Source organism: Camelina sativa, chromosome 14 (assembly GCF_000633955.1).
Source record: "Camelina sativa cultivar DH55 chromosome 14, Cs, whole genome shotgun sequence".
NCBI classification, from domain to species: domain Eukaryota; kingdom Viridiplantae; phylum Streptophyta; class Magnoliopsida; order Brassicales; family Brassicaceae; genus Camelina; species Camelina sativa.
The window spans coordinates 13,136,198-13,147,854 of record NC_025698.1 but is presented as its reverse complement, the minus strand read 5'-3'; the positions used below and the strand labels follow the sequence as shown (position 1 = coordinate 13,147,854).

At 34.4% G+C, this 11,657-nt stretch overlaps 2 protein-coding genes across 2 annotated transcripts; both read left to right on the top strand.

Annotated features, from left to right (window-relative positions):
* LOC104741287 (tubby-like F-box protein 10) lies at positions 1,259-6,103 on the top strand. Its single transcript, XM_010462100.2, has 6 exons — positions 1,259-1,509; positions 1,596-3,470; positions 4,163-4,642; positions 4,745-4,832; positions 4,918-5,050; positions 5,163-6,103. The coding sequence occupies exons 3-6, from the start codon at positions 4,277-4,279 to the stop codon at positions 5,920-5,922; spliced, it is 1,347 nt and encodes a 448-aa protein (XP_010460402.1). The 5' UTR covers positions 1,259-1,509; positions 1,596-3,470; positions 4,163-4,276; the 3' UTR covers positions 5,923-6,103.
* Positions 6,683-8,769, top strand: LOC104741286 (RHOMBOID-like protein 10, chloroplastic). Its single transcript, XM_010462099.2, has 9 exons — positions 6,683-6,889; positions 7,053-7,318; positions 7,429-7,483; positions 7,574-7,654; positions 7,731-7,827; positions 7,922-7,989; positions 8,079-8,177; positions 8,273-8,314; positions 8,411-8,769. The coding sequence occupies exons 1-9, from the start codon at positions 6,731-6,733 to the stop codon at positions 8,564-8,566; spliced, it is 1,023 nt and encodes a 340-aa protein (XP_010460401.1). The 5' UTR covers positions 6,683-6,730; the 3' UTR covers positions 8,567-8,769.

Genomic DNA, 11,657 nt, shown 5'->3' with positions numbered 1-11,657 from the left:
ATAATTGTAACAAATTAGTCAAATTAACTTTCAAGTATATTATAAGGTCCAATGGTGTCATCATACTCTTTTCTATCATCAAAATTTCCAAAATTGTCCAATTTTGCATCTTACTCTAAACATGATGATGTTCTACACTATATCACATATATGTTCAATACATTGAGACAAATTTTTGCCAAATTGTCCAATTCTCTAACAATTTTGTGTTGCACTGCTATCTTTGATTAATAGTTTTGGATTCATCTTTTTTAATCATTAATAGTAATGTAATAAGTCTTTAGGGTTTAGGGTTTAGGGTTAAGGGTTTAAAGTTTTTTTTGCGAGGGAATTGCTATGTTTTGAGTCCTTTGCAATAGATTTGCAACGCATTTGCTATGGCTCTAGCAAATCAGTCGCAAATTTGTCGCAAACCTTGAATATCTAATTTGTAAAAACCATCAAAATAATGTTAAAAATTAGTAAATTCACCTTATGAACACATTCAAATGTATTTCAGAATAATTCTATTAAGTTTTGTAATATTTATAAAAACTTATTATCCTAACTTTGCAATGGATTTGCTATGGCTTTCGCAAATCACTCGCAACTCCATAGCAAATTTGCTATGGAGTTTGTTCTCGCAAAATCGTCGCAATGTTGCGATGGATTTGCGAGAAAAGGGACCTTCCCAGCGAATTTGTCGTAAATGCGTCGCAAATGAGCAGCGGATTTGCGACGACTGAATTCCTCGCAAATTTGCGAGAGCTGTACTCCGTCGCAATGTGTCCTCGCAAAAGGCTTGTTTTCTTGTAGTGAAAAACCAAAATAAAAACTCGGAGATCATTAACTATAAGCCCTATAAAGAAAAAAATTACTGATATTGTTATACAATATAAATTTATAAGTTGAAAAACTTATTATATCTAATTATCCTAAAGTTTTATAAAAAACCAAAAAAATCATTCGGTTTTACGGTTTTTAATCAGACCAAATCTAAACCAAATAGTTAATTAAAATATAAACCAAACAGATTTTTAAACTTAACCATAACTAAACCAAACCATTTATTTCGGTTTGGTTCGGTTCGGTTTTTTGGATTTCGGTTTTTTTGCCCACCCCTAATCTGTTTGTAGGTGATCCAATGAAACAGGGTTGGATATTTAAAAGGATAGGAAACGTAGGGAGATAAATCATGACGCGTGTACATATGGACAAGCGGTCAAACATGGCAACATTCCCTTTTTCCTTAGATCTTTTATAAACCCACGAACAGATGGCCTTCGAAGAGTGGGAGAAGGAAAAAAACGAAAACAAAGAAGACCTAAGGGAAAGAAAAAAGAGAAAAGATCGAGAGAGAGAGAATGATGAAGAAGCAAGTGACGATAGTGGCTGCTCTTCTAATTCTGGTGGCTTTGTTTTCCAACATGGATATGGTGGCGGAGGCTAAATTAGGCCCCGGACCATATAGAAAGTTAGGCGCAGAAAATTGCTATGACGCTTGCACCACCGGCTGCGTCAATCCTGATAGTGAGTATAGTACTCTCTTCTTTCTTAATTTATCCTCAACTTCCATGTATATGTATATATCCGTTTTAATATTCTCTCTTTGTCAGATAAAAAGCTGATCCGATGCCATCACAAATGCTACGTTCGGTGTGGCGGTGTAGGTAAAAATATTAAATCGTCTATTAGAATAATTAATGAAACCTGATTCTACCGGACCGGTATCTAGAATTTCGTATGGATGAAAATTAACACCATGTTCGTCTACTTGAATCGGATCATGCATAAGTTGTGTGGGACGATGAGATGGTTTTGTAACTCTATGAAACCAAAAGGGAACTTGGAACTGTTTTATTTAAAAAGAGTTTCAACATAATACAAATTTACATTGGTAGCATTACAAAAATGATAAGAACCTTTTCGAACCCGGATTCTCTATTAGTAAAACTGGTTTGCACACACACTTAAACAAGTAGTATATAGAAAGCACGATGACTTATATATATATTCTCCACCACTTGCACTTCTTGACTTCTACATAGGTGTACCCGAAAGATTTACTCTATCTGAAATTGGCTATAGTGAGACATGAAGGCTTGGTCACAGATCCAATCTTGTTCGACCTAAATAATCAGAATATAACATCCCGTAAAGAATTATAATATTTGGTAAGAAGTGTTTGTAAACCACGGAATATGAAATTCTGTAAACCGTTAATCAGAAAATGATCTAATATTAATAAACCATATGCATAAACTTGTTCAAGATTCAAATTTGAGAAATTCTATAAGAGTGTTAAAAATCCAAAATTCTATACTTAGTACTTACGTTAATAAAAACGTTTTCCCAAAATATAGGTTTAACTTAAAACCTTTTAAGATCTCAGCTAAACTTTTCCCGAAAAGTATTTAATAAAGTATCTTAAATCGTTTTGATTTTTTTTCTTCAAAAAGTTCATAATTAATAACATACTACTAAGGATTGAATGGGGTTAGGTATTTTTATGATACGATTTCACTGTATCCTTTCTTGAGAGATCTACTCATCTTAAAATTTATGATAGACAGTACTACTATATAAGATATAACTAACAAAATTTGACTTATGAAAAAGAATTGATGTGATGAAACATGCAGTATATAAATCAATATCGAAATGATTTGTAGTATAATTATTATTCAGTGATAAGACTCCAAGTTCAACGGTGTAAAAAATCTCTCTATCAGTGTATAACAATTGGATTGGTTAAAAAGGTTTTTAAAACTTTTTATTTATTTATTTTGGTTTTGTGTTAAAGTCAAAACTATGGTTGGGTCTTCGCTTGATGCGAGGCGTAGGTCATGCGGCCTCGTGGACAATAATGCTTCACAATGTCCACTTATTACAAATTCATTCTTTCTCTCTCTCTTCCGCAGACAAATTTATAGTAGTAACTTAAAAAAAAATGTCATAAAAGTTCGATAGAAAAAAAATCCAACAAGGAAGAGAATTAGAGAAAGAAGAAAAAAATAAGGCATTTTGATTTGTAGAGTCCCTAGATTTTATTTATTTAATATTTACTTCTTAATTAGTATTTCCTTGCTGTCTCGTGAATGAAACTATTAAAGTATAAAATCAAGAAAAGCTCCTGCTGCTGAGTACTACTGGAAACAAAAAAAAACAAAAGCAGAGAAAAAAAAAAAAGGAGAAGACGACTTTATCTTTTTCTGGTTTTTGTTGTTCTTCTTTGACTTTATGGGTTCTTTTGTTTTTAGATTTGAGGAGCTCTTATAGATCTGCTCAAATCTCTGTGATCTTGTCCTTAATTCTTCTGTTTATCCATAATTTCCGGAGGATTCGTGAGTTTTTTTGTTGTAAGCAGAAGACCCCTCAGATTCTGTACGTTTTGTTGCTTTTTTGCTGAGCTTCTGGATTTGGTCGGAAAGAAGAAGCCTTAAGTAAAAAAAAAGAGAAGATTCTGGGGTTTTCATCAGCTTGTCTGAAAGGTTCATTCTTTTAATAACCCCTTTCTCCTTATGTCTTTGATCTTTATGTTATCCAAAATCCCAGGTTCTTATTGTTCTTGTTCTTGAATCTTTTGTGATAACAAAAAAAAAAAAATCAAGATTTTGACTTTACAGCACAAGTGGTAGTAAATCAGATGAGTAACTTTCCTTTTTCGTAAAAGATTCGGTTTGAATTTGATGACCTGATTTTTGTGGAAACTGTTTAATGCTCTTGATTTTATTTCATGTTACAAATACGATACGGCTCTGTTGTTTCCTGTTTAAGTAAGAGTATTAGCTTACATTTCCCAGTTAAAATATCTGACCTTTTTGCTTCAGTAGCAAATTTTGAGTCCTGATTTTGCATCCTATGATCTCAATTTTGGGGGCAGTGAATTATTTATCATCAGATTCTCTTTGGTTAATTATAGTCCCTAAGAAAAGAAAAAAAGCTATATTGGGGAGGTGAGCTAGTTTCTTTATTGGGCATGCGATGCTTGTATTGTATATCTTTTCTTTTCTTTCCCAAGCTTTAGCCAAGCTTCTTTCTCTTTTAGGCTCCACTTTACTTTTTTTCTTTGTTGGCTCCTTTTTCTTTTATTTCTTACTTCTTAAGTAGATGATGATGACTCAGAATTGCTAACCTGAATGACTTTTTTTTCTTTCTTATGGGTGCTTATGATAATGGACAGTGAGTGGAGTCCTCTCCTATCCCAGTGTGTAGCTCTTTATTGGAATTGGGCATTTCTGGTTTGGTCTTGTTGTTGAAAAGAAGAATCCTTTTAAGTAAAGAAAAAGAAAGAGAAATGTCGTTTAGGAGCATTGTTCAAGATTTGAGAGATGGGTTTGGGAGCTTGTCAAGGAGGAGTTTTGATTTCAGGCTCTCTAGTCTTCATAAAGGGAAATCTCAGGGCTCTTCTTTCCGTGAGTTTTCGTCTTCTCGTGATCTCTTGTCGCCTGTGATAGTTCAGACAAGCAGATGGGCTAATCTTCCTCCAGAGCTACTCTTTGATGTGATCAAAAGATTAGAAGAGAGTGAGAGTAATTGGCCTGCAAGAAAACATGTCGTGGCTTGTGCTTCGGTTTGTCGGTCTTGGAGAGCTATGTGCCAAGAGATTGTTTTATGTCCTGAAATCTGTGGAAAGCTCACTTTCCCAGTTTCCCTCAAACAGGTTTGTTTTTTTCTCTCCTTACAAGTTTTGCTAATTTGATGTTGTTTGGTTCAAACTACTGATGGAGAAGCTTATTTGTTTTGTGTTGTTAAAAATTTTCAGCCAGGGCCGCGTGATGCAATGATTCAGTGTTTCATTAAAAGGGATAAATCAAAGCTAACATTTCATCTTTTTCTTTGTTTAAGTCCCGGTAAGCTTTGTTCAAACTTGATTTGTATGTTTTCTTGATTCACTTAGTTTGTGGCTAAACAAAAATTGAATTAAGTTTTATTCAGCTCTGCTAGTGGAGAATGGGAAGTTTCTTCTTTCGGCTAAAAGAACTCGTAGAACTACTCGGACCGAGTACATTATCTCCATGGATGCTGATAACATTTCAAGATCCAGCAACTCCTACCTTGGAAAACTCAGGTTCGTTATCAGTCCTTGAATTTCTTACTGCTCAATACAAAAACTGAATGGATTGGTATCTTTAGTGATTCCCATCTACTCAAAAGGTCATTGAGGTTTCTTTCTCTCTCAGATCAAACTTTCTTGGGACAAAGTTCTTGGTGTACGACACACAACCACCACCAAACACATCTTCAAGTGCGTTAATCACTGATAGAACAAGCCGGAGCAGATTCCACTCAAGAAGAGTATCTCCTAAAGTCCCATCCGGAAGCTACAACATTGCTCAAATCACCTACGAGCTCAACGTGTTAGGCACACGGGGACCACGGAGAATGCACTGCATCATGAACTCCATCCCAATCTCATCGCTCGAGCCAGGCGGTTCGGTACCTAACCAACCAGATAAACTCATCCCGGCTCCATACTCTCTCGACGACTCATTCCGCAGTAACATCTCCTTCTCCAAATCATCACTGGACCACCGCTCCCTCGATTTCAACAGTTCAAGATTCTCCGAAATAGGAATATCCTGCGACGACAACAACGAAGAAGAAGCGAGTTTCAGACCGTTGGTATTAAAGAACAAGCAGCCGAGGTGGCACGAGCAGTTGCAATGCTGGTGTTTGAATTTCCGGGGACGAGTGACAGTTGCATCGGTTAAGAATTTCCAGCTAGTAGCAGCAAGACAGCCGCAGCAGCCTCAAGGAACAGGCGCAGGAGCAGCAGCGGCGGCTGCACAGCCTGCTCACCCGGAGCAAGACAAGGTGATTCTCCAGTTTGGTAAAGTGGGTAAAGATATGTTCACAATGGATTATAGGTATCCGTTATCTGCGTTTCAGGCGTTTGCGATTTGCTTAAGCAGCTTTGACACCAAGCTCGCTTGTGAATAGAAGGAAACCACTCATCATCATTCATGCTAATCCCTTGTCTCTCTTTTATCTTTATATGCTTTTGGTTTTTTTTTGGGCAAATCAAAATGTCTCCAATACTCAGTTACTACTACTGTGAGAGTCAGACGTCTACTATTAACCCTCTTATTTATTCTAAACCAATTGAACATTTTAATGAGTAGTAGTCTTTCTTTACTTAAGCTAATTTGCTTCTAAGAATGCACGTTAAGAGACAACAGTGTACGATGAAAACAAGAAAGAACACAGCATGTGAAAGTTCTAACCGAAGTCTCAAATCTTGAGCGAGAAATTTAACTAAATGATGATAACGTTAGCAAACCATCATAATGGAACAAAATACAGAAAAAGTGAAGAAAAGAGTAACGATTTAGTTCAAAGTCCACAAAAAGAATAGGGGAAATAAAGTCCACATTTATGAATATTTTAGTTATTCTGTAGGGAAAACATATGGATGAAAATAAATAACAGAGTTGTCCTTTTCTACAATCTTTTAGTAACTTACCAATTAACATGTTTTTGTTGACCTTAGTATAAGATTTGGTTGTTTTCCTTAAAGAGCGTTTATATGATTTAATTTGATCCAAAAGTTTCATCTTACCTACTTTTACTATAAATCAAATACTAAGCCAATTTCGGTTAAACGGTTCGATTTTATATAATTCGAATTGGATTTGGGTTCGGTACAGGTTAACCAAAGCAAGAAGCGAAAAATTAAATAAAAATTGAAGAAAAGGGTAAAACTCAAAGTCCCGTAGTTGGAAAAAGTCGGAGAAACGTGGAGGTGGAGATGGTATCATCATCACTGTCATTACCTCACCATAATCTCTGGCCACCGGAATCTGGATCTACAGCGTTTCGAGGTCTCGCAACCGTCGTATCCCTACACGCCTGCCACCATGTTACCCGTCACCTTCGACTTAGCTCCCATCTTCGCTCTTCCCTTCAGGTCCACCTCTTACTCCGTCTCTTATCTCTTACCTCTCCCAAATTCGAGACTAATTTGTAGCTCTTTGTGTTAAAATTGCCTTCTCTGGTGCTTTTGATTATATGGAAATTGTGAAATTGCACAAGCTTTGAAGGTTAAAATCTCATTCTGTTTGATTCTACAGAAACTGCAGCTTCTTTCTGAAGCAGCGAGAATGGAGTTTGCAAGATACCAAAGAGTGATTCTATTCAATGGAGAAAATCTTCTCAAGTCTAGGGTTAAATTGTCACCGTCCTCATCGTTTGTATGTTTCTTTAATGGTGGAGAGAGTAGGATTAATAACCCTAGAGGAGGAGGTGAGGAAGGATCATCGAACCATAAGGAGACTTCCAAGAGAAGTACAGTTAACGGAAGGCGATGGACCAATGTCCTCCTTGCCATCAACGTAATGTAATGTCTTTTGCTTTGATAATGTTGTTGCAATTAGAGGATTGCTTTTTGATCAGGTTATGAGCTACAAAATGCTTATTATGGATTTCATTTTGTGTTAATGATGTCAGAATGTATATTGCACAAGTTGCATCAGATGGGAGAGTGCTTACATGGGGAGCCAAGGTAAACATATACAGAGACTTGATTAAGAATGTGCGACTGTTTGTTTTTGTTTTTTTCTTGCTGCAAATTGATATATGTGGATGAATGCAGATAAACAGTTTAATCGAAAGAGGTCAGCTATGGAGACTGGCTACAGCTTCTGTTCTTCATGCGAATCCTATGCATCTCATGGTCTCTTTCTAAACCAATCATTCAGATTAATGCTGCTTACCGTCTGGCTAAACTGTTTGTTTCCTCTTGATTTTAGATAAATTGCTATTCTTTGAATTCTATTGGACCGACTGCTGAGAGTTTAGGTGGCCCAAAGAGATTTCTTTCCGTTTACTTGACATCTGCGATTGCAAGTAATTAATGGTTTATAGAGTTTCTTTGATGTGTATGAGTATGTTCCTTTGTTTCGAGTTTCCTGACTCACAGAACCCATCTTAAGAGTTCTAGGTTCTGCAATGAGCTACTGGTTCAACAAAGCGCCATCAGTTGGTGCTTCGGGTGCAATTTTCGGGTTGGTAAGTCCCATAAAAACCATAAGTCTTTGTTTCAGACTTCTCTCATACAGATGAAGTTTTGTTAAATGACTGTCCTGTTATTCTGGTAGGTTGGCTCGGTAGCTGTATTTGTTATAAGACACAAACAGATGGTCGGAGGTGGCAATGAAGATCTAATGCAGATAGCCCAAGTTATTGCTCTAAACATGGTAAGTAGTAAACAGAAAGAAACAAAACTGCTGCAATAGAATTATAAATTCGTATAATATCTCTTCGATTCTAACAAGCTTTGATCACTATGCAGACAATGGGTCTAATGTCCAGACGCATAGATAACTGGGGGCATGTAAGTAACCCAATTATGCCTTCAAATGTTTAAACCATTTTGATTTTTCTCGAATCAATGACAGTGGTCTGATAATAATATCTCTCACGAATTCAGATTGGTGGTTTACTTGGTGGAACTGCAATGGCATGGCTTCTAGGACCACAGTGGAAGTATGAATACACGACAAGAGACGGCCGGAGAGTCTTCAAAGACAGCGCTCCTATTCCGCTTCTTTTGCGGTGGAGAAACGAACGGCGAGGACGGCTTTGATTCAAGACCAAAGGAAGCTTAACATTTTTTCAGTGCCTAGTGAATATAAGAATGGATTGAATGATTTGATTCTTGGTTTAACGTATTGTATTATAAAAGAATACTGTGGACCGGAAAGATCCTCTAGGATGATGAACTAATTCCGAGTCCGAGCTTACGGCACACCTTGCAGTCAAATAATTGATTAGTTCTTACGAAAGTTTGATTCCGATGGCAACCAAAAGCAAGGAAACACAACATCTCATGATTATTCACCTAATTAACATCTAATAGTTATAATTATTATTTAACGAAGGGGGTGTTATTGAATGAAGGATTTTAATAGATTTTAATTCAAAAGTTTTCTAATTCAGTTAAGTTTTAACGTGAATTTATTGTCAATATTAGTGGATTTGAATGATATTAATACTCCTATGATGTTTTAGAAATTTTACTTGTATCACAATAGATGATTTTCTTTAGTATATTTAATGCATTTTTATTTTTAATATCAAACAACTAATTAATATTTTTACTTTTACAATACATATTCTAAAGTCCATCAAATAAATACATAATCCAATAACAGCGGATTTTAATGTACTTTTTCAAATACCTAATTGAATAATGCTAGATTCTAAAATACATCAATTTCTTTTAAAATTCATTGTTCAATAACACCTTTCATCCATATGATCCCGATAAGAAGAAGTGATATATTTAGATATGACAAGCTAGAGCAAGCGTTGGTGCGTCTTCTGTTCTTCATGTGTTTCCCTTCTGGTTTGGAAACGGAGTGGAGATCCCAGCTCAGTAGAATTGAGCTCTGATAGCGAACCAGACAATGTCTCAGACGACAGCGAACCAGAAGATGACTTCAACATGAAATGCCCAAAAGGTCTCGTATATTTCAGAGGTTTCCGGAATTGCATGATCTATCAGGGGTTATCAGAGGTTTCCGGAACTGCATGTTGCATCAGTTAATTTGTGTCAAATAAATAAATGATTTTAATTTGAATTACTTTTTTTATGAATGATACAAATAAAAAATTTTAACATCAATTCAAATAACTGATACCATAGTAATCTGATTTACATCAATTCAGTATAATTGATATAAATTTATATTAATTTGCATCACTTTTAAGATATTGATACAAAATATAATTCTACATCACTTAAAAAATTACTTAAACCATCATTAATATAATTTTACATCATTAATATAATTTTTAATTTATATTAACATTACTTAACAAGTTGATACAAATTTACATCAATAAAAAGTGATGCTAATTATATCATTTCGCATCAATTGTTAAAAACCGATATAAATATTTACTGGTTTTATATCAATTAGATGAAACTGATGTTATTTACTTTTAATTTGTATCATTTAAGAAATTTGAAACTAATTAAACCAACATGCGTCATCCTTAACAAATAAAACGTGTATATATATATATATTGATTTATTAGTTTTTAATCATTTTCAGATTTTTTAAACTCTATCGATATATCTAGTTACTTTTCTAAAAAATTACAAAATATAATATATATTATATATATAATACTCTCTTTCAACAGTAAGTTCATTGTTTAAATTGAAAAGAAATAATAAATAATAATAAACAATTAATTACAGCTGTAATTTTTGTTATAATTAAATTGTTTAAGATTTCAAAAAAAACTCAATTTTATATAGAATTTTTTTATATCTCATGTATATCATGAGTATATCCTCAATTTCCATTTTGGAAAAGATGAAAAATATTCTTTTTAACAAGTAATAGTTTTAAAAAATATTTTACCACATAATATATAATAGGGAAATTCTCAAAAATAGCACCATTTTAAGTTTTTGTTCCAAGATTAGCACACATTATCAAAAGTTCCAAAACTAGCACAAAATCTAATATGTGGATAATTCTACTAAATGATATTGTTATTTTTTTTGGACTAAAAATACTATGAGGCCCACCTTTCATTCTTAACATTGTTCATTAACCCAATTGACAAAAATATATTTCCAAAACATCTGAGCCATTTTCGTCTCTCACCAAAATACGATAACGATCTCTTGTTCTTGCCGGATCTTGTAGCTTCTCCGGTCTCTCATCGCCGATACATCGTCATCGGTGTATCATTGTTGTTCTATCATCGATAGTATCTCGTTGCCGTTTTGGATTCACGGTTCTTCTTCTTCCTCGACCAGATTCTTCGTCTTCGAGTCACATTTCATTATCGGGTCTTCCTAAAGGTAAGCTTTACATCCATTTTTACTTGCTATTCTCCTTCTATTGTAGAAATTGTAATTTTTATATGTGTGAGAATTTGAATTCTTTAAATCCCTAGAAACCTAAATTGCCAGATTTTCATTGTCGGTATATTTCGATCAATTAGTTAGGGCATAAACAAAACAGATCTTGAGATGATTTAGTGTTGATTTATGTGTGAGTGATTTGCATTTGTAAAATTTATGTTTGTTGTGATTAGCATTTTGGATTTTTCTAGTCTTGTCTCTTCTTAGTAATTGAATTTGTTGCAGAAGAGTTACTGTTAGCTGCAAAAAAAATCTGTTAGTCGTTTAAGGACAAGTTTAGGTAAGTGTCTTTGTGATGAGTCTTGAAATTGTATGTTTTTGTAGCTTATTGAGTTGGTTTTGGAGCTGAGATAGGCCTCCATTAGTTAAGCTATTGTTTTGTGCTGTTAGATTTAGATGCTACCTAATGATAAATCTGAATCATGTTTGCCATATGATTTGAACCTTGCCCAAATACATTTTTTTTATAAGACAACTCGGTTTTCTTATTACTTATCCTATGTTATCATCCTTATTGATTGTTACTTGTGTATTGTGTATTGTTTATTCTTTGTTGCTCATGTACTGATTTATTTCTTAGTCACATTTGAAAATCTTGATTTATTGTTGAGAATTCATGAACAATTTCCTAAAACATATTCACTGTTTTTTTTTTTTTTTAATCGCAGGAAATGGTAACTGGAGCTTTTTCCAAGTTACATGATGTATGTGCAGTTCCTTGTAAATCAGAGTTATGCTTTTGGGTTCGTGATGAGTGTAATTTGGATGAATTCCTGCTAGGTTAGATTA